This window comes from Schistocerca gregaria, chromosome 6 (genome assembly GCF_023897955.1).
Source record: "Schistocerca gregaria isolate iqSchGreg1 chromosome 6, iqSchGreg1.2, whole genome shotgun sequence".
In the NCBI taxonomy this organism is placed as follows: Eukaryota; Metazoa; Arthropoda; class Insecta; order Orthoptera; family Acrididae; genus Schistocerca; species Schistocerca gregaria.
In genome coordinates, this window is record NC_064925.1 from 382,268,022 (window position 1) to 382,287,037 (window position 19,016).

A 19,016-nucleotide genomic window follows, 5' to 3' on the forward strand; every position below is an offset into this window, starting at 1 on the left:
AGGGAAATAGAGGAAAGGTCGGGGAAGAAGGCCGGTGTTCACTCTGTCTGCTTGCCGGAGGGGGGGGGGGGATATGTCTCACCCGAGATGTGGAAGAGCCCCGCCAGCGGCGATAGAGAGCACTGAGTGCACCCAACTGCAAATTGTTGCTCACATCGACATTAATGATTCCTGTCGTCTGGGGTCAGAGGCCATCCTCAGTTCATAGAGGTGGTTGGTGAAGGCAGAAAGCCTCGCTCGCAGCGTGGAATATGAGCAAACTATTTGCAGTGTCGTTCCCAGAACCAATCACGGTCCTCTGGTTTGGAGCCGAGTTGAAGGCTTAAACCAGAGGCTCAGACAATTCTGTGGCGATCTGGGGTGCACATTTTTCGATCTCCACTATCAGGTGGAGAAATTTAGGGTCTCCCTGAATAGGTCAGGTGTGCACTACACGTAGGAAGCAGCTACAAGGGTAGTGGGGTATGTGTGAAGTGCACATATGGCTTTTTAGGTTAGAGAATGCCCTCCCTAGGCCCGACAAGACACCTCCTGAGATATGACAAGGTAGCAGTAGGCAAAACACAACAGGGAATGACAATATTAATATGGAAATAGTAAACTGTGGGAGCATCTATAGAAAAGTCCCAGAACTGCTCTCATTAATAAATGGTCACAATGCCCGCATTGTACTAGGAACAGAAAGTTGGCTGAAACCAAATGTAAACAGTAATGAAATTCTAAACTCAGATTGGAATATATATCGCGGAGACAGGCTGGACAGTGAAGGGGAAGGCATGTTTATAGTGATAAAAAGTGCAATAGTATGGAAGGAAATTGACGGAGATCCAAAATGTGAAATAATTTGGGTGAAGGTCACGGTTAAAGTAGGCTAAAACGTGGTAATTGTATGTCTCTATAGGCCTCCTGGCTCAGCATCTGCTGTGGCAGAACACCTGAAGGAAAATTTGGAAAATATTTCAAGTAGATTTCCCTACCATGTTATAGTTGTGGGTGGAGATTTTAATTTACCAGATATAGATTGGGAGACTCAAACGTTTATAAAAGGTCCATTATCTGAAAACTACCTTGAGCAGTTAAACAGAGAACCGACTCATGACGATAACATATTAGACCATCTGGTGACAAACAGACCCGAACTATTTGAAACAGTTAATGCAGAACAGGAAATCAGTGATCATAAAGCAGTTCCAGCATCGGTGATTTCAGCTGTAAATAGAAATATTAAAAAAGGTAGGAAGATTTTTCTGATTAGCAAAAGTGACAAGAAGCACATTTCAGAGTACTTGACAGCTCAACACAAAAGTTTTGTCTCAAGTACAGATAGTGTTGAGAATCAGTGGACAAAGTTCAAAAGCATCGTACAATATGCATTAGATGAGTATGTGCCAAGCAAGATCGTAAGAGATGGAGAAGAGCCACCATGGTACAACAACCGAGTTAGAAAACTGATACGGAAGCAAAGGGAACTTCACAGCAAACATAAACATAGCCAAAGCCTTGCAGACAAACAAAAATTTCACAAAAAGAAATGTAATGTGAGGAGGGCTATGCAAGAGGCGTTCAATGAATTCGAAAGTAAAGTCCTGTGTACTGACTTGGCAGAAAATCCTAAGAAATTTTGGTCTTATGTCATAGCAGTAGGTGGATCAAAACAAAATGTCCAGACACTCTGTGACCAAAATGGTACTGAAACATTGGATGATAGGCTAAAGGCCGAAATACTGAATGTTTTTTTCCAAAGCTGTTTCACAGATGAAAAATGAACTGTAGTTCCTTCTCTAGATTGTCACACAGATGACAAGATGGTAGATATTGAAATAGATGACATAGGGTTAGAAAAAATTAAAATCGCTCAAAAGAGGAAAGGCCGCTAGACCTGATGAGATACCAGTTCGATTTTATACAGAGTACGTGAAGGAACTTGCCTCCTCCTTGCAGCTGTATACCGTAGGTCTCCAGAAGAGTGAAGCATTTTAAAAGATTGGAAAACGCCACAGGTCATCCCCATTTTCAAGAAGGGATGTCGAACAGATGTGCAGAACTATAGACCTATATCTCTAACATCAATCAGTTGTAGAATTTTGGAACAAGTATTATGATTGAGTATAATGACTTTTCTGGAGACTAGAAATCTACTCTGTAGGAATCAGCATGGGTTTAGAAAAAGACGATCTTGTGAAACACAGCTCACGCTATTTGTCCACGAGGGCCATAGGCATGGGTTCCCAGGTAGATGCCATGTTTCCTGACTTCTGCAAGGCATTTAATACAGTTCCCCACAGTTGTTTAATGAACAAAGTAAGAGCATATGGACTATCAGACCAACTATGTGATTGGATTGAAGAGTTCCTAGATAACAAAACGCAGCATGTCATTATCAATGGAGAGAAGTCTTCCGAAGTAAGAGTAATTTCAGGTGTGCCGCAGGGGAGTGTCCTAGGACCATTGCTATTCACAATATATATAAATGACCTTTTGGATAACATCGGAAGTTCACTGAGACTTTTTGTGGATGATGCTCTGATATGTATGAAGAGGTTGTAACAATGTAAACTTGTACTGAAATGCAGAAGGACTGCAACGAATTGATGCATGGTGCAGGGAATGGCAATTGAATCTCAATGTAGACAAGCGTAATGTGCTGCAAATACATAGAAAGAAAGATCCTTTATCATTTAGCTACAATATAGCAGGTCAACAAATGGAAGCAGTTAATTCCATAAATTATCTGGAAGTAGGCATTAGGAGTGATTTAAAATGGAATAATCATATAAAGTTGATCGCCAGTAAAGCAGATGCCAGACTGAGATTCAGTGGAAGAATCCTAAGGAAGTGCAGTCTGAAAACAAAGGAATTAGGTTGCAGTACACTTGTTCGCCCACTGCTTGAATACTGCTCATCGGTGTGGGATGTGTACCAGATAGAGTTGATAGAAGAGATAGAGATGATCCAACGGAGAGCAGCACACTTCGTTACAGGAGCATTTAGTAATTGTGAAAGCATTACGGAGATGATAAATAAACTCCAGTGGGAGACTCTGCAAGAGAGACCCTCAGTACGGGTTTTTGTTGAAGTTTTGAGAACATATCTTCACCGAGGAGTCAATCAGTATATTGCTCCCTCCTGCGTATATCTCTTGAAGAGACCATGAGGATAAAATCAGAGAGATTAGAGCCCACACAGAGGTATACCGACAATCTTTCTTTCCACGAGCAATAAGTGACTGGAATAGAAGGGAGAACTCATAGAGGTACTCAAGGTACCCTCCGCCACACCCTGTCAGGTGGCTTGCAGAGCATGGATGTAGATGTAGATGTAGAAGTGGAGAGTAATTATGCCTTATATAATGAGATAAGGGCCATAAAGATTTAAGAAGGCAAGATGAATAACAGTAGTGCTCAGGATTCAGTCATCTTGAATCAGATATTAATTCCACTTCATATTTTTGCCATTAGTGTCAAAACATTAAACAAAAAGCTTGAATTCCATATTTTTTTAGATTTGGTTTTCAGCTAAGTGAGGGATAAGCCAGTCAGCAAACATTGTACCTTTTTCATTTAATCTTTGCAAAAATTGTATAGACTTTACAATGTGAAATGTCCTACAAGGCTTGAACCTGTGAATGGATAAAATCTCTGGTGTGAGCATACAGAGAGTTGCATAATGTTCTGAGAAGTGTTATGAGGTTCTGTTGTGTCTTCTATGTCTGTGTCCAAAAATCTCAAGCCATTTATTCAAATATCATCTTGTATAAAATTGAAAATCATTTAGTAGTTAGTGATTCATTTTCTGGCACAATCAAATGCTTTTTGAAGGAACATCAAGAGCAACATTTGAAATATGGACTGAACTTAGAATTGTGCAACAAATTCAGTTTGTCTACATTATACTTTGGAAGAATATGTTAAAAACAAAGATTCCAAGACTTACCAAGCGGGAAAGCGCCGGTAGATAGGCACAATAAATAAAACACACACACAGAATTTCGAGCTTTCGCAACCTGTGGCTGCTTCGTCAGGAAAGAGGGAAGGAAAAGGAAAGATGAAAGGATGTGGGTTTTAAGGGAGAGGGTAAGGAGTCATTCCAATCCCGGGAGCAGAAAGACTTACCTTACGGGGGAAAAAGGATAGGTATATACTCGCTCGCGCGCGCGCGCGCGCACGCGCGCCCGCACACACACACACACACACACACACACACACACACACACACACACACACAAGCAGACATATTTAAAGGCAAAGAGTCTTCCCACTTGCTAAGTCTTGGAATCTTTGTTCTTAATATATTTTTCCCATGTGGAAGTTTATACTTTGGAAGTTATCACAAGTTTATTTGGTGTTTCGTTATGCCTTATGTAATCACTGTCACATATTCTTGCAGGGTCAGTTCTTGTGCTGCTGACACGGCCTGACAGCAGAGGTTCAGAAGTAATTTCGCAAGCGACAGTCGAGAACTGCCTGTCGCCTGGCTCTTGGCAACATTTGGCAATGAACGTCAAGGATTACATGCAGAGGAGGATGAATGTCATTGAGGTACACACATTTTCTGAACTAGTATGAAAGAGAAAATGGTGAATTTATTTAATTTATGATGTCATTTTGTGCAGCAGAAATGTACAATACCGATGGAAGCAAGTGTGGTGGCACAGTGATCAGGATGCTGGACTCATATTTGGGTTGAATGTGGCTGAAATCCCCATCAACCTGGCCATTCTTTTGTAAGTTTTAAATGGTAGGCTTTTCCGTAAAAGTACTGTGGCAGATTCCCCATCTCATTCTAGCCAGTACTGTCATGCCCCCTGTCTGTAAATGACCTTGATGTTAATGCAACTTCAAACTCTGAATTTCTGTCTGTCCTTTGTGTCTGTCCTTTGATCTGTCCTTCCTTCCCAGCCTTAAAACTCGAATAGATTTTCTTCTGTTAAAACTGAACCAAGAAACATTGTAGAAAAAAAATATTTTCTCAGTTAAAAAGATCTGTCAGACCAGAGAAGCAGTAATACTTGAAACAGTAGGTATTATTTTTCGGGTGTGTTTCAAGAGACTGGAGATTCAAAATGATACAGCTGCTGTGAGGTGAGGATTTTCAGAATTAGTTATTTTGAATGGTTGTGGTGGAGTTTGAAGTTCACTCTAAGCTTTGTTCTTTACTTATTAATTCATCAAATTCCGTACAGCCCATCATCAATGCGAAGCCATCGCTAAGGTGGTATGACCAAGGTATACATTAACAAAGGCAAAAAACACATGGAAACTCGTACTGGATTAATAATAAACTATTACCATACTGTTTAATGTTATTGAAGATTTTTGCAAGCAGTTTCGTTAACCATTTCATCTATCCATTCACTCTCCTGACCCAATCCAAGAGTCTCACAATAAGTGGGAAATCCAGGTTTGAGTCCTGGTCTGGCACTAACTGTCATATGTCACATTTGGGTAATATACATAGGTCGGAACTTAAATACTGGCAACACTGCTGTGGAGACACTATGCAATGCAATCTACTATTGTCGCTGTTAGCACACGTTTTTGACATACCTACCTTACCTCCGAGCCAATGGACTTGCTCGTCCCATGTCGCTGGCGAGTGCGCAATCGAGGGAAACATAGTCACTTGGGAGCGAGCAGTCTAACATAACAGTGTCATTATGTTGTTCCTCCATGGCAGACCGTCAGTGCACAGTATTACTGTTCGTTTTTGAAGTATCACCTATGACCAGCTTTGCAAATGAAGCGGCAACAATTTCTGCGCAACCCACCCATCATTTTGCACGCCAATGCGTGGGTACATACAGAACAAGCTGTGGCTGCTCTGTTTGGTCGATGGGAGTGAGAAGTACTGTACCATCCACTATACTCTCTGGACTGAAGTCCTTGTGGCTTTGATTTCATTCCAAAGATGAAGGACCACTTTGTGGCATTCGCTTCAGAACTGTTCCAGAGATTCAACAGGCATTAGACCGCTCCATTCGCACCATCAACAGAACGGGCTCTGCTAACATTATACTACGCCTTCCACATCGCTGGCAATGGATTCTACATAACGCTGGTGACTGCTTTCAAGGGCAGTTACAGGAGCAAACATGTAACTCTTTTGTATCAGTTGTGAATTCGGCAAATAATTTGGAACAATATTCCATTCAGCTGCTAATTATCTGATCATATGTAAGTGTCATTATCCGAGACAGCGCATACAAGGAGAAAAAATGGTCTCGATTCCTTGTGATAGTGTCATTCTTCTTGAGCGGGAATCAAGTAATGTTGTGAGCTTGAAGGGAGACATACAAAAAGACTGCAATATAATGAAATGGACAGTGACATGTGGAGGTTTGGATCAACCTGGGTAGCATGTACAGATACCCTAAATGGTTAAATGACCGCTTGTAACAAGCAGGAAATGCACCCCAGCAAAAATTTTCACATGTCATGATTTGGTAAGACATATGTATCTATTGTAGCTGACATCATAAAATTCACATTTGCTTATTATTGTCATGAAATTATGCGACAAGGCAGCTTTTGCCTCGAAGAGTGTTGGTATAACAACTCGCTCTTTGCTACACAGATATTAAAAAGATGGAAATGTAACAAAATTATTTCTGTCAATGTCTTCAACTAGAGTCAGTTTTTAGAATGCTTGCCTATTCATAAATATTCAGTTTTACTTGTATTCATGGGTGTTCACAGAATTTTTTTCAGGATACAGAAGGTACTTTCATTTGCTTTTTATTCTGGTGGTAGTGATTGGTGTCTTTGCTGTCATTGGTTTCTTTTCTTAAATGGAAGTGAATAAATTTTGGCCCATCACTACCAGCCACACTCTGCCCTTGGCATAGTCTGCTCATCAATTAGCAAACAACCCAGACAAATATCTGCACTAGTTTCCGAAGCTGATCTTTCCTAACAGTAACAGGAAATAAAGCATTGGCTGCATCTCAGCACCAATCACCTAAAGAACACCAGCGTTATTCCAAAAAATTATCTAATTATCTCCCTACTGCAAGACTTGCCCCATGCACCTTCCTCCCACCATGTATTCCAGCCCTGTAAGTGGCAAAACATATATTATCCAAGGGAGAGTCACCTGTGAAATGACACATCATGTACCAGTTGTTACGTAAACACTGCTCAGTCATTTACATCAGTGTGATTACCACCCAGTTATCAGTCAGGTTGAATGGGCATAGGAAGATGGTGTATACTGGCAATGCACAATATGCTGTTGCAGAGCATGCTCTACAACATGACAGTCATGACTGCTATGCCTGCTTCACCACATGTAGCTGGATTCTTCCCCCAGACACCAGTTTCTCTGAACTCTGCAGGTGGGAACTAGTGCTACAACATGTCCTTGGTTCTCACCACCCACTTGACCTTACTTTACATTAATTCCTTCTGTCTCAGCATTTCTTCACAGTAACTACTTGTTTCTTCACTCAATTTTAGTTTTCTATGTCTTCCATTTCCTGACTTGTCTATTTTTTATTGTCCCCCCTCTCACACCTGTTTCATACAAAGCACTTCCCTTTTTGCTCCTATTAACATGTGCACAGTGTTTTAGTGGTAATCTCTGTCTTGCATATTACCATGTCTTCCACTTTTAAGGCCTCAGGTTTTCAACTCTCATCCAGTGCAGTCCCCAGCAATCAGTGTTTCCTTCTCATCCCATCTGGTAAGTGTACCCAGACGCGGGGCTTTGAGTGATTTTACCGAACTGTATATTACCATCACTGGTAATATTTCTGTAATCACCATAACTACACAGTATTTGCTTTAAAATAAGCCTGGGAATGATCCCTTTCTGGCCAAGAACATCTTTGAAAAGACTTTTGTGTATAATGCAACTGTCTACTTGCAGTTGCAGTAGATCTGTTCATTTCAGAAATCTCGTTCATTAGCAGAACAAGTGAACCCTTCAGTACCTCAGTACACACTACTTAATTTATTACTACTTCCATGCAGACAACTTATAGCTCAACAAGTCAAATCATACAACATACCGTATTGTCAGACATCTTCTGTCTTTAGTCCAAGTGTACTTGAGTGTGTCTCCTGTTTACAGCTTAAATTTGCTACACAATGAAGTTTAGCTGTGAGATAGTGCGTGGTCACTTCGCATTTTTGCACCATCTAACTTTTGTCAGATCCTCAGAACCAAGTCTCAATCATCTGAATGACAAATACAACACACAACACTTAACATTATTTCAACTACATACATACTCAGATAACATGAAAAATGTGTTGCAAGTGCCACTATAACATAAACAAGACTTGTGACTCATTCCTCTGTTACATTACTATACAAATTAAAAGTCAATACTACATTAGATAATTGTTCTAAAATGCACAACAATTAATTCAGGTCCATCAATACAGCATAAAGACAACATCTATTGTATTTTGTTTCCAATAGAAAGGAAAATATGATCCATTCACTTTAGAGCCATGTGATAGGTGAAAGCCACATTGTGAGGCCAAGTTTATGTTTCCCTGTTGGCTATGTTCTATTACCATCTCTTGATAATACATATCAAATATCAGTTCTGCCATAGTTCACTTCGCAAAAGCTGGTAGCAAAAATAATCAGTGTTTGAAAATATAATATAACTGTATAGATAAAAATCCAATCATCAAGTGGCAACTGGGTAGAACACATATAAAATGTATGTAAGTCTCCCCTGACCAAGGGTCTGGATGACTTTTCTGTAATTATCCCCATTTCCTAAACCTCATTAATTCGTTTCCTTCATCCCTCTTCATTTCCCTTCAATCCTTCTGCCAGAAGGAGCCACTGGCTCTGAAAGGTTGCACATTTCCATATGTTTTGTTTGTTTTTCCTCCTACCACCACTTGGTGAGTGTGTTTTTTATTTGTCCAATTATAATTACCAAAGCTGTCGTAGATGTTATTTTGTTGTTGATACTTATATATCTAAGTTGTGTAAACATGTTTTTAAAAGGTGATACACTGCTATGTTTCTGCTCTGCTTCTAATGGTACAGAAGTGCAAATGTATGGCTGTGAATAACGCTTGACTTGTTAATGTCCTAGGGTTGAGCTGTACACTGTCTGCTTTATGCCCTGTTGCTGTATTAGCAAACCATTTTATTGAAAGGTGGTCTTGTGGTTGAATAATTGGTCTTGTGGTCGAATAACTGAAGATAGACAAGTTAAGTGAATTACAAATTAATGTTTACAAACAAACAGGGATACATTTGTAATAAACTTAGACAGTACTGCAGATTTAACATTTCAGAAACAGGTGGTTTATTAAGATCCAAAATCCTACTTAATGGTGGTCCTACATGCAGTTTTACAAGCAAATATAATTAATTATTGAAATATATGTAATGTGACACAGAAGGTAACGGAGTCCGCACTCAGAGCAAGCCACAACATCTACGCAGTACTCAAGTTTCTTGACATGCATTGATAGATGTCTGTAACTTAGATCCTTTAAGTGATCTAAAATGTGTCTACATAAATTGAGTCACACCATTCTGCCATACTGTCCAGTGGCAGAAAAGTAGAGTCCCCCCTCCCCGTATCAGTCAAACATCTTTTGTCAGCCAACGGATATCCAGGATGTGGAACATCTCATTCTATGAATGACATGTTATGCCTCACTGCCAAGGGTTTCTCCCTAGACTCATAAGTTATAATACATACTATGGGAAAAAATTAAAAAATGTTTAATATGATGACAATGTTCATTGTAAATAATGTACATTAGAATGAAATTCAGAATTATGTTTTCTGTTGCACAGGATTTGTATTAACTGGTTGGTCTCAAATTCACTAAGTTTTGATTATTTGTTTATTATATGTTGAGTTAATGGTATCAGAAGGAAAATCTAGTTGTGAGAATTATAACATTATGAGATAGAATGGCTGGCCAGCACTTATCTCAGGGATTGAAGTTCTTAGTACTGCTGAAAGACATTTAGAAAAGTACAAGAAACTATTGTAGCATTTGGAACTGTGAATTCCCTTTCGGTCTGGAAATGTTTTTCATTGTAATTTCATGGACTTCTACTTTTAATTTGATTTATAGTCTATCATTAAGCCATGAAATATATATTTTTTAAATTTGGTTTAGAGAGAGAGAGAGAGAGAGAGAGAGAGAGAGAGAGAGAGAGAGACGAGCCCACACACATTTGTGGGTTAGGGTTATTTGTAAAATATATGCTGTATGCTTCTCATGCATGTACGACTGTGACTGACAGATGAGTTATGTATATATTTCTTATTAATTTGTGTGTTACACTAAAATATAAATTTAAATAATTAATTGAAGTTTTTTCTTCTCATCCTGTCTGGTAAGTCTTCCCTGCCCCTTGGTTCTGGATGACTTTTTCAAAATCAACCCATTTTCCTAAATCTCTCCAGTCCTTTTCCTTCACCCCTCTCCCTTCCCCTTCAACCCTTCTGCCGGAAGGAGCAGCCTCTGGCTCTGAAAGCTCACGTAGATTTCTGATACAGAAGATAAGGAATATTCAGAGAAATGCTGTCACAAGTTCTTCACTACACTTTACAACATCAGCGGAATCTGAAAGAAAAATATCATATGCCCAATATATGATGTACACTAAAATATTCCAAAAAATTGTGGAATAAAGTAACATGAGCTTCACTTCTGTATTGGAAGCATCTGCAGAAAGAAAATACTTCTCAGCCAAATCCTTCTCTCTCAAAAACCACCTCTCCTGTGTCATGCTCAATTTAGAAAGCTGAAGATTCACTTTGTGTGACTCTTTCGCTATTACTCATTGTTGTGCACATGTTTCCCTAGAGACTGATTCACTTAGAATTATTTTGACATAGCAAGAAACATTTCAGGTTCATTACTGATTTTGAGACAACCTTCATCCTCCTTGTTTTCTTCTGAATATGTTTCTTTTATCAGCTTTGATGGTATAGGAGAACAGTGATAGTTGAAGATGGCCACACAGTGACTAGAATCTAGATATGCAATAAAAATCATTTGTGGCTGATTGCTGTACCATTTACTACTTGTTTCTCTTATGTAACTGACCAGGTTGTATAATGGAAATCAGCAATTGTCTTCAGACAATTCTCTGCCTGCCGTGTTATTCAAGACACGAAGTATTTAACTTAAAGACTAAATAAGTTTACCAGCGAGCATCTGAGAAGCAAAAACAATAATATCGCACTTGCAATAAATACTTTTCAATATGAAAATGAATTTTAATTGATATTTTTCAGCTCAGTATTATTACCTGCCCAACTTTGTGGGTATATTATAAAATTTAAACAAAATACCAACCCGCATGATAGCTTTAGTTGTTACTTGTTCAACAATAAATAATGTAATTTGAAAAGTAACACAAAGAGAAGTGTACAGTTCTGGATACTACACCTCGTTTTATAAGAAAACATCAACATCGTCTTTCATTTAGACAATATAATGAAATATTTTACCTTGCTGTTGTGACATCACTTGCCAACCTAATGAATTTTGTTTGTAGAACAGTATTCCACCAACAGTCGGAACCCAAAATGCAGCTGCACTATCAGGGATAGACCTGATGACTCCATGAATTGGTTTGAGTAAAAAAAAATAAAATAAAATAATAATAATAATAATAATAATAATAATAATTCTTAGTACTATCAACAGACACAAACAAAAGTACAATAACCCTTTCAGTCCTGACCCCCAAAAATGTACAGGCATTGTGTAAAATAATAATAATAATAATAATAATAATAATAATAATAATAATAATAATAATAATAATTATTATTATTATTATTATTATTATTATTTTACACAATGCCTGTACATTTTTGGGGGTCAGGACTGAAAGGGCTATTGTACTTTTGTTTGTGTCTGTTGATAGTACTAAGAATTATATCTTCTAGAGGTAAAATTTTTGGTATGAGTGTTGAACTTTAAAAGTTCTGATGTTTCAAATAAATATATCTTACACCTTTTCTCCTTCTAGGTCGAGCTGATAGTGGATGGTTGTGATCGCCACGAGTGTCTGTTGTCATTTTCTGGGCTTCTCGTACGGAAACCACGCTCCTCTGCTGTGTTGATAGGACACAGGAAATTTCAGAAAAGTTCTTCATCTGGCTCATGGATTTTTGCCGGACTTCAACTGTTCCGCTGTGCAGTTTTTTCACGTGAAAAGGCAACTTACTTGGTTGGCCTCGGACCCGGGAGAGTTTCACTGGCAGACTGTGACGTCGGCTGCACTGCTCCAAACTTTACTCACCTTTTTGGGCCTAAATCACTCGGATCAGACATTGATTGGGATTCAATTCTTCAGGCTCAAGCAGGAAATCTTAAAGATCTACAGGTATTAAAATGAAAATAATTTTGCCGTTGCTCATTAAAAAAAAATAAAAGAGAAGCTATAGCTCTATATCTGATGAGTAAGAAATTCAATTATGAAAATGATAGCTTGCTAGTCATCATATAGCAGAGCTGTTGAGTCGCAGATAGGCACAACAACAAAATTGTCAAACAACTAAACTTTCAGCCAAAAAGGACTTCATTGGGATTACACACACACACACACACACACACACACACACACACACACACATACACACACACATATATATATATATATATATATATGTGGTATGTGCGGATGGATATGTGTGTGTGTGTGTGTGCGAGTGTACACCTGTCCTTTTTTTTCCCCTAAGGGAAGTCTTTCCGCTCCCGGGATTGGAATGACTCCTTACCCTCTCCCTTAAAACCCACACCCTTTCATTTTTCCCTCTCCTTCCTTCCTTCCTGACGAAGCAACTGCCAGTTGCGAAAGCTCGTAATTTTGTGTGTGTGTTTGTGTGTTTTGTTCATGTGCCTGTCTGCCGGCGCTTTCCCGCTTGGTAAGTCTTGGAATCTTTATTTTTAATATATATATATATATATATATATATATATATATATATATATATATATATATATAAAACAGAAAGAAACTTCCACATGGGAAAAATATATTAAAAATAAAGATTCCAAGACTTACCAAGCGGGAAAGCGCCGGCAGACAGGCACATGAACAAAACACACAAACACACACACAGAATTACAAGCTTTCGCAACTGGCAGTTGCTTCTTCAGGAAGGAAGGAAGGAGAGGGAAAAATGAAAGGGTGTGGGTTTTAAGGGAGAGGGTAAGGAGTCATTCCAATCCCGGGAGCGGAAAGACTTCCCTTAGGGGAAAAAAAAGGACAGGTGTACACTCGCACACACACACACACACACACACATATCCATCCGCACATACACAGACACAAGCAGACATATTTAAAGGCAAAGAGTTAAGGCCCTTAACTCTTTGCCTTTAAATATGTCTGCTTGTGTCTGTGTATGTGCGGATGGATATGTGTGTGTGTGTGTGTGTGCGAGTGTACACCTGTGACTCCTTACCCTCTCCCTTAAAACCCACACCCTTTCATTTTTCCCTCTCCTTCCTTCCTTCCTGAAGAAGCAACTGCCAGTTGCGAAAGCTTGTAATTCTGTGTGTGTGTTTGTGTGTTTTGTTCATGTGCCTGTCTGCCGGCGCTTTCCCGCTTGGTAAGTCTTGGAATCTTTATTTTTAATATATATATATATATATATATATATATATATGACCACAGTCTCTGGCTGCTAGGGCTGGTTTGGTCTTGGCAGCCAGGGATAGTGGTTGAGTTTGTGAGTTGCGTTTGTGTGTTTGCGTATGTTGTCTATTTCAGATGAAGGCCCTTTTGGCCAAAATTGACAGTCTTTTTGCTGGAGGCTGGTCTGGCCTCGGTAGCCAGAGTCAGTGGTCGCACGCACACGTGTGTGTGTGTGTGTGTGTGTGTGTGTGTGTGTGTGTGTGTGTATGTAATACCAATGAAGTCCTTTTTGGCTGAAAGTTTACTTATTTGACAGTTTTGTTGTTGTGCCTATCAGCGACTCAACAGCTCCGCTATATAATGACTAGTGAGCACATGTGTTTTGTCTAATTCAAATGAAGATCTTTTTGGACAAAAGCTTATGTGTTTGACAGTGTTTTTGCTGTGCCTATCTGTGGCTCAACACCTCCACTATATGGTGAGCAACAATCTATCATTTTCATAATAATATTGTCATTATTGTGTGGGTAGTAAATTCAGTTGTATAAGTCTCTAGTGTGACTCAAATAGTTGTTCCAGGCAGGCCAAGCCAAAATTGTGAACTAATTTCTTGGTTATATGTTTGTGAAGTTACAGGGTACTCTCGAAGTTGGTATGTTAAGGTTCTGTGGAATTTGGTACTGTTATGTTTGTGGTCATCCTTGGGCATTGTATGATGGCTGGGGACTTCAGTTAAGTTTACTAATGTCAATGCAGATATTTTTCTGGAGCCTACAATGCCATACGGCTTGCCATCAAATATAAAAAATTAAAAGTTCCTTGGAGCAACTGCACAACAGTGATGAATAAGCTATGTAGTATGGGGAAAAAAGGGATACTCCATGCAAAGGAGAGTTTGTTTGATATAACTCAAGCAGTCAAGTTACAGTCTAAATTAGCATTGTATCTTGAAGGAATAAACCATTAATTAATATCGTTATTGAAAGTTGGTGTATGAAGAAAGCCTTTAAGAAATGAAAGGTCCAATCATAATATCAACAATTTAGGAAAAGATAGATTGCTACATACTGTAAAAAAGGCATGTTAAGTTGCAGACAAGCACAGTTTAAGACACTTACATTTTATTGTGGCTGCCTGCAACTTAAAATGTCTTTTATATGGCAAGTAGCAATCTATCTTGTACTACATTGTTGATATTCCTACCTGGAGTTTCCATTGTTTGAAAGCCTGTACATATGTCTGCTTGTGTCTGTATATGTATGGCTGTGTGTGTGTGTGTGTGTGTGTGTGTGTGTGTGTGGGCGCAAGTATATACCTATCCTTTTTCCCCCTAAGGTAAGTCTTTCCACTCCCAGGATTGGAATGACTCCTTACCCTCTCCCTTAAAACCGTCGGTTGCGAAAGCTAGAAAATCTGTGTGTGTGTTTGTGTGTGTTATTTATTGTGCCTATCTACTAGCGCTTTCCGGCTTGGTATATATGTATATAATGTAGATAAAATAGAAAGAAACTTCCACATGGGAAAAATATATTAAAAACAACGATTCCAAGACTTACCAAGCGGGAATGCGTCGGTAGATAGGCACAATAAATAAAACGCGCGCCCACACACACACACACACACACACACACACACACACACACACACACACACACACACACACCTATCCACACATACACAGACACAAGCAGACATATTTAAAGGCAAAGAGTATGGGCAGAGATGTAAGTCGAGGCGGAAGTGTGGAGGCAAAGATGATGTTGAATGACAGGTGAGGTATGATTGGCGGCAACTTGAAATTAGCGGAGATTGAGGCCTGGTGGATAACGAGAAGAGAGGATATATTGAAGGGCAAGTTCCCATATCCGGAGTTCGGATAGGTTGGTGGTGGTGGGAAGTATCCAGATACCTCGGACGGTGTAACACTGTGCCAAGATGTGCTGGCCGTGCACCAAGGCATGTTTAGCCACAGGGTGATCCTCCTTACCAACAAACACTGTCTGCCTGTGTCCATTCATGTGAATGGACAGTTTGTTGCTGGTCATTCCCACATAGAAAGCGTCACAGTGTAGGCAGGTCAGTTGGTAAATCATGTGGGTGCTTTCACACGTGGCTCTGCCTTTGATCGTGTACACCTTCCGGGTTACAGGACTGGAGTAGGTGGTGGTGGGAGGGTGCATAGGACAGGTTTTACACCGGGAGTGGTTACAAGGGTAGGAGCCAGAAGGTAGGGAAGGTGGGTTGTGGATTTCATAGGGATGAACGAAGAGGTTACAAAGGTTAGGTGGACGGCGGAAAGACACTCTTGGTGGAGTGGGGAGAATTTCCTGACATTTGGCATTACCCCCAAAGGCCTCACACTTGAAGTTCCCATCTCTGGCTGCAATCCTTCTTTCCATCAGTCCTTATACCAGTTCCAAACTGCACAATCCATAGCCCTCACCCACCTAATCCTTCACCTATATATCGACTCGGCCAATGAACACACCCGTCAACTCCCATCCCAAATCAAAGTCCTCAATCTTTCCTATCCCATATACACACCAGCTGTCCATAGCATCCTCCTACAGGCCAACCGCAAATTAGATCCATCCACCTCAAAAAACTATCCAATCTCCTGGTTTCCCACCTCCGGAAAGGCAACTCACTTACCCTCCACAACCTTTCCAACAAACCTAAACCTCCTCTCATTGCACAGAAACCCAGTCTCTCCCATCTACTCAATCTCCCACTTCCAGCTCCACTCCCCCCAACACCTCAAAATTCTAGTCAACACAATCTGGAACCACAACACCCCAATTCAGTAGTTAACCTTTCCTCCAAACCTCTCTCCCAATCCGAAACCTCTGTCCTATCCAAAGGCCTCACCTTTAGCCCCACTCCCAGGTTCAACCAAACTGCCCTTGTCAAAGATTTACTGTCCTATACTCGTAGTCTCTGCTGGAAATATCACTTTACCACGAAGAAAAATAATCCTGATCCCACTCCTAATGATCCAACTCCCCAAGACACTATCCAAATTGAACCCTGCCTGGAACAGTTCCATCTTCCATCACAGTGGGACCCACCTCCTCTTCCTCAAAATCACCCTCTCCAAACCTTCCAGGAATTTCTCACTTCCAGCCTTGCCTCTGTCTTTCTTGAAAAACCTTAATCCTACTCCCAACATCACCACAGACGAAGCCCAGGCTATCTGTGATCTGAAAGCTTACCGATCCATCATCATTCTTCCGGCTGACAAGGGTTCCACGACCGTGGTACTTGATCATCGGGAGTATGTTGCTGAGGGACTGCGTCAGCTTTCAGACAACTCTACATACAAAGTTTGCCAAGGTAATCCCATTCCTGATGTCCAGGCGGAGCTTCAAGGAATCCTCAGAACCTTAGGCCCCCTACAAAACCTTTCACTTGACTCCATCAAACTCCTGACCCCACCGACACCTCGCACTCCTACCTTCTACCTACTTCCTAACATTCAAAAACCCAAACATCCTGGCCGCCCCATTGTAGCTGGTTAACAAGCCCCCACAGAACGTATCTCTGCTTACGTAGATCAACACCTTCAACCCATTACATACAGTCTCCCATCTTTCATCAAAGACACCAACCACTTTCTCGAATGCCTGGAATCCGTACCCAGTCTGTTACCCCCGGAAACCATCCTTGCAACCATTGATGCCACTACCCTATACACAAATATCCCGCACATCCAGGGCCTCGGTGCAATGGAGCACTTCCTTTCACGCCGATCACCTGCCACCCTACCTAAAACCTCTTTCCTCGTCACCTTAGCCAGCTTCATCCTGACCCACAACTTCTTCACTTTTGAAGGCCAGACATACCAACAATTAAAGGGAACAGCCATGGGTACCAGGATGGCCCCCTCGTATGCCAACCTATTTATGGGTCGCTTTGAGGAAGCCTTCTTGGTTACCCAAGCCTGCCAACCCAAAGTTTAGTACAGATTTATTGATGACATCTTCATGATCTGGACTCACAGTGAAGAACAACTCCAGAATTTCCTCTCCAACCTCAACTCCTTTGGTTCCATCAGATTCACCTGGTCCTACTCCAAATCCCATGCCCCTTTCCTTGACATTGACCTCCATCTGTCCAATGGCCAGCTTCACACATCCGTCCACATCAAAACCACCAACAAGCAACAGTACCTCCATTATGACAGCTGTCACCCATTCCATATCAAACGGTCCCTTCCCTACAGCCTAGGCCTTCGTGGCAAACGAATCTGCTCCAATCCTGAATCCCTGGACCATTACACCAACAACCTGAAAACAGGTTTCGCATCCCGCGACTACCCTCCCGACCTGGCAGATAACCAGAGCCACTTCCTCATCCCCTCAAACCCAGAACCTCTCACAGAAGAACCCCAAAAGTGCCCCACTTGTGACAGGATACTTCCCGGGACTGGATCAGACTCTGAATGTGGCTCTCCAGCAGGGATACGACTTCCTAAAATCCTGCCTCGAAATGAGATCCATCCTTCAGGAAATCCTCCCCACTCCACCAAGAGTGTCTTTCCGCTGTCCACCTAACCTTTGTAACCTCTTCGTTCATCCCTATGAAATCCCCAAACCACCTTCCCTACCCTCTGGCTCCTACCCTTGCACTGGCCCCCAGTGTAAAACCTGTCCTATCCACCCTCCCACCACCACCTACTCCAGTCCTGTAACCCGGAAGGTGTACACAATCAAAGGCAGAGCCACGTGTGAAAGCACCCACGTGATTTACCAACTGACCTGCCTACACTGTGACGCTTTCTATGTGGGAATGACCAGCAACAAACTGTCCATTCGCATGAATGGACACAGGCAGACAGTGTTTGTTGGTAAGGAGGATCACCCTGTGGCTAAACATGCCTTGGTGCACGGCCAGCACATCTAGGCACAGTGTTACACCGTCCGAGTTATCTGGATACTTCCCACCAACACCAACCTGTCAGAACTCCGGAGATGGGAACTTGCCCTTCAATATATCCTCTCTTCTCGATATCCGCCAGGCCTCAACATCCGCTAATTTCAAGTTGCCACCACTCATACCTCATCTGTCTTTCAACAACTTCTTTGCTTCTGTACTTCCACCTCGACTGACATCTCTGCCCGAACTCTTTGCCTTTACAAATGTCTGCTTGTGTCTGTGTATGTGCGGATGGATGTGTGTGTGTGCATCCTTTCGTCTTTCCCTCTCCTTCCCTCTTTCCTGAAGAAGCAACCTTTGGTTGCGAAAGCTTGAATTTTGTGTGTTTGTTTGTGTGTCTATCGACCTGCCAGTGCTTTTGTATTATATATGTCACAGTTACTAAGCAGAATATTTTTGTTCATTTATTTGTCAGTTCTGTGATTTTTTATGTGATGCACTTAAAAGCTACAATTATTTGAAAGTGCATTGCAATTTTTTCATTGTTC

General features: G+C 40.9%; 1 protein-coding gene across 4 annotated transcripts in view; it reads left to right on the forward strand.

Annotated features, from left to right (window-relative positions):
* The window catches only part of LOC126278092 (lysosomal-trafficking regulator), a 543,055-nt gene that overhangs the window by 240,472 nt on the left and 283,567 nt on the right, over positions 1 to 19,016 (forward strand). For all 4 annotated transcript variants that reach the window (XM_049977936.1, XM_049977935.1, XM_049977937.1 and 1 more), the window contains exons 24-25: positions 4,387 to 4,538; positions 11,980 to 12,336. In XM_049977936.1, the coding sequence (XP_049833893.1) occupies positions 4,387 to 4,538; positions 11,980 to 12,336 (509 nt within the window). The remainder of the gene's footprint in view (positions 1 to 4,386; positions 4,539 to 11,979; positions 12,337 to 19,016) is intronic.